The 1124-nt window shown below is 58.7% G+C and overlaps 1 protein-coding gene across 1 annotated transcript in view; it reads right to left on the reverse strand.

The window, feature by feature from the left end:
• Nucleotides 1–285: 285 nt before the first annotated feature.
• The window catches only part of ASB10 (ankyrin repeat and SOCS box containing 10), a 10223-nt gene continuing 9384 nt past the window's right edge, over nt 286–1124 (reverse strand). Inside the window, exon 7 of the mRNA XM_009998046.1 lies at nt 286–471. Within this exon, the coding sequence (XP_009996348.1) occupies nt 286–471 (186 nt within the window). The remainder of the gene's footprint in view (nt 472–1124) is intronic.

Consider the following 1124-nt stretch of genomic DNA (forward strand, 5'->3'; position numbering starts at 1 on the left):
TCCTCGTCCCACAAAATGCCCTAGTCCCCATATCCTGTGAGTGAGTCCCCACATTCTTAGTGAGGCTGGAGTTTGTTCTGGTTAGCACAGGTAGACAGAATGCTCCAGAACAGGTGCACCAGGCAGGGCACGAGGAATGGACACAGCAACACGTTTGGCATAGGGGGTTGACATGGCCTGGGAGGAGGTGTGCGAGGGGCAGGAGTGAGCTGGGAAGGCTCAAACTGCTCCAGCAGGGATGGAACATCTGCACAGAAATGCAGGGTATGGCTGGAACTGCAGCCCTCAGTAGAGAACATCCTCGAAGTCGAGCAGCAGGAAGCGATGCAGGGCACTTGGCAGGTGCAGCTGAGGCAGGACCAGAAGCAACCGTCCCTCCAGGAAGGTCCTGAGCGTGCAGCGGGCCAGGTGCTGCAAGGAGCGAGGTCTGTGCTCCAGGGAGAAGAGGGATTGGTAGAAACGTGGGTATTTCTACAGAGAGAGAAGAGGAGACAAAGCTGAGGGTCTCACCTTGGGAGCAGAGACAGAACCAGACACCCCCTTACCTTAATTAGTATGGTGCACCTCCCTGTCCTCTAGCAGCATCACCCCAGTGCTCTGCAGGTCTCCTCCAGCCCAGTCCTGCCCCTCTGGTGCCCTCCTGCAGCCCCCAGCCAGCACGCAGGGCCCCCTCACCTGCACCACCTCTGCTGGCACCGCTCCCACCCAGTCGGCAGAGACGCGCACGCGGTCATAGCTGTTGATCAGGGCCTCGATGAGGCGGGGGCAGGAGGGGCAGCACCCTGCTCCTGCAAAGGGGGGGACTGAGCAACACCCAGCACAGCTGGGTGTGGGCACAGCTGGGTTCCCACAGCCCCTCCTCAGACAGAGGGACTCACACACAGCTGGGACACACACCTTCATCTGCCTCACCACTGCAAACAGTCATAAGCAGCCAACATTGCTTTGTGCCAAGCCCCTCTCCTTACATTAGTCTAGTTAGAGCACAAGCCATTCTGGGGCAAGGACTGACATCTATTTTCTGTGCAGCAAGACTAGGCCATCCTCTGGCTCTGTTGAGGGCTTCACAGGGGTCTCCAGGATGTACTGTGCCTGGTGGGCTTAGGGCTGCACAGACCGACTGT

This window comes from Chaetura pelagica, unplaced genomic scaffold (genome assembly GCF_000747805.2).
Source record: "Chaetura pelagica isolate M959 unplaced genomic scaffold, ChaPel_1.0 scaffold1145, whole genome shotgun sequence".
Lineage (NCBI taxonomy): Eukaryota > Metazoa > Chordata > Aves > Apodiformes > Apodidae > Chaetura > Chaetura pelagica.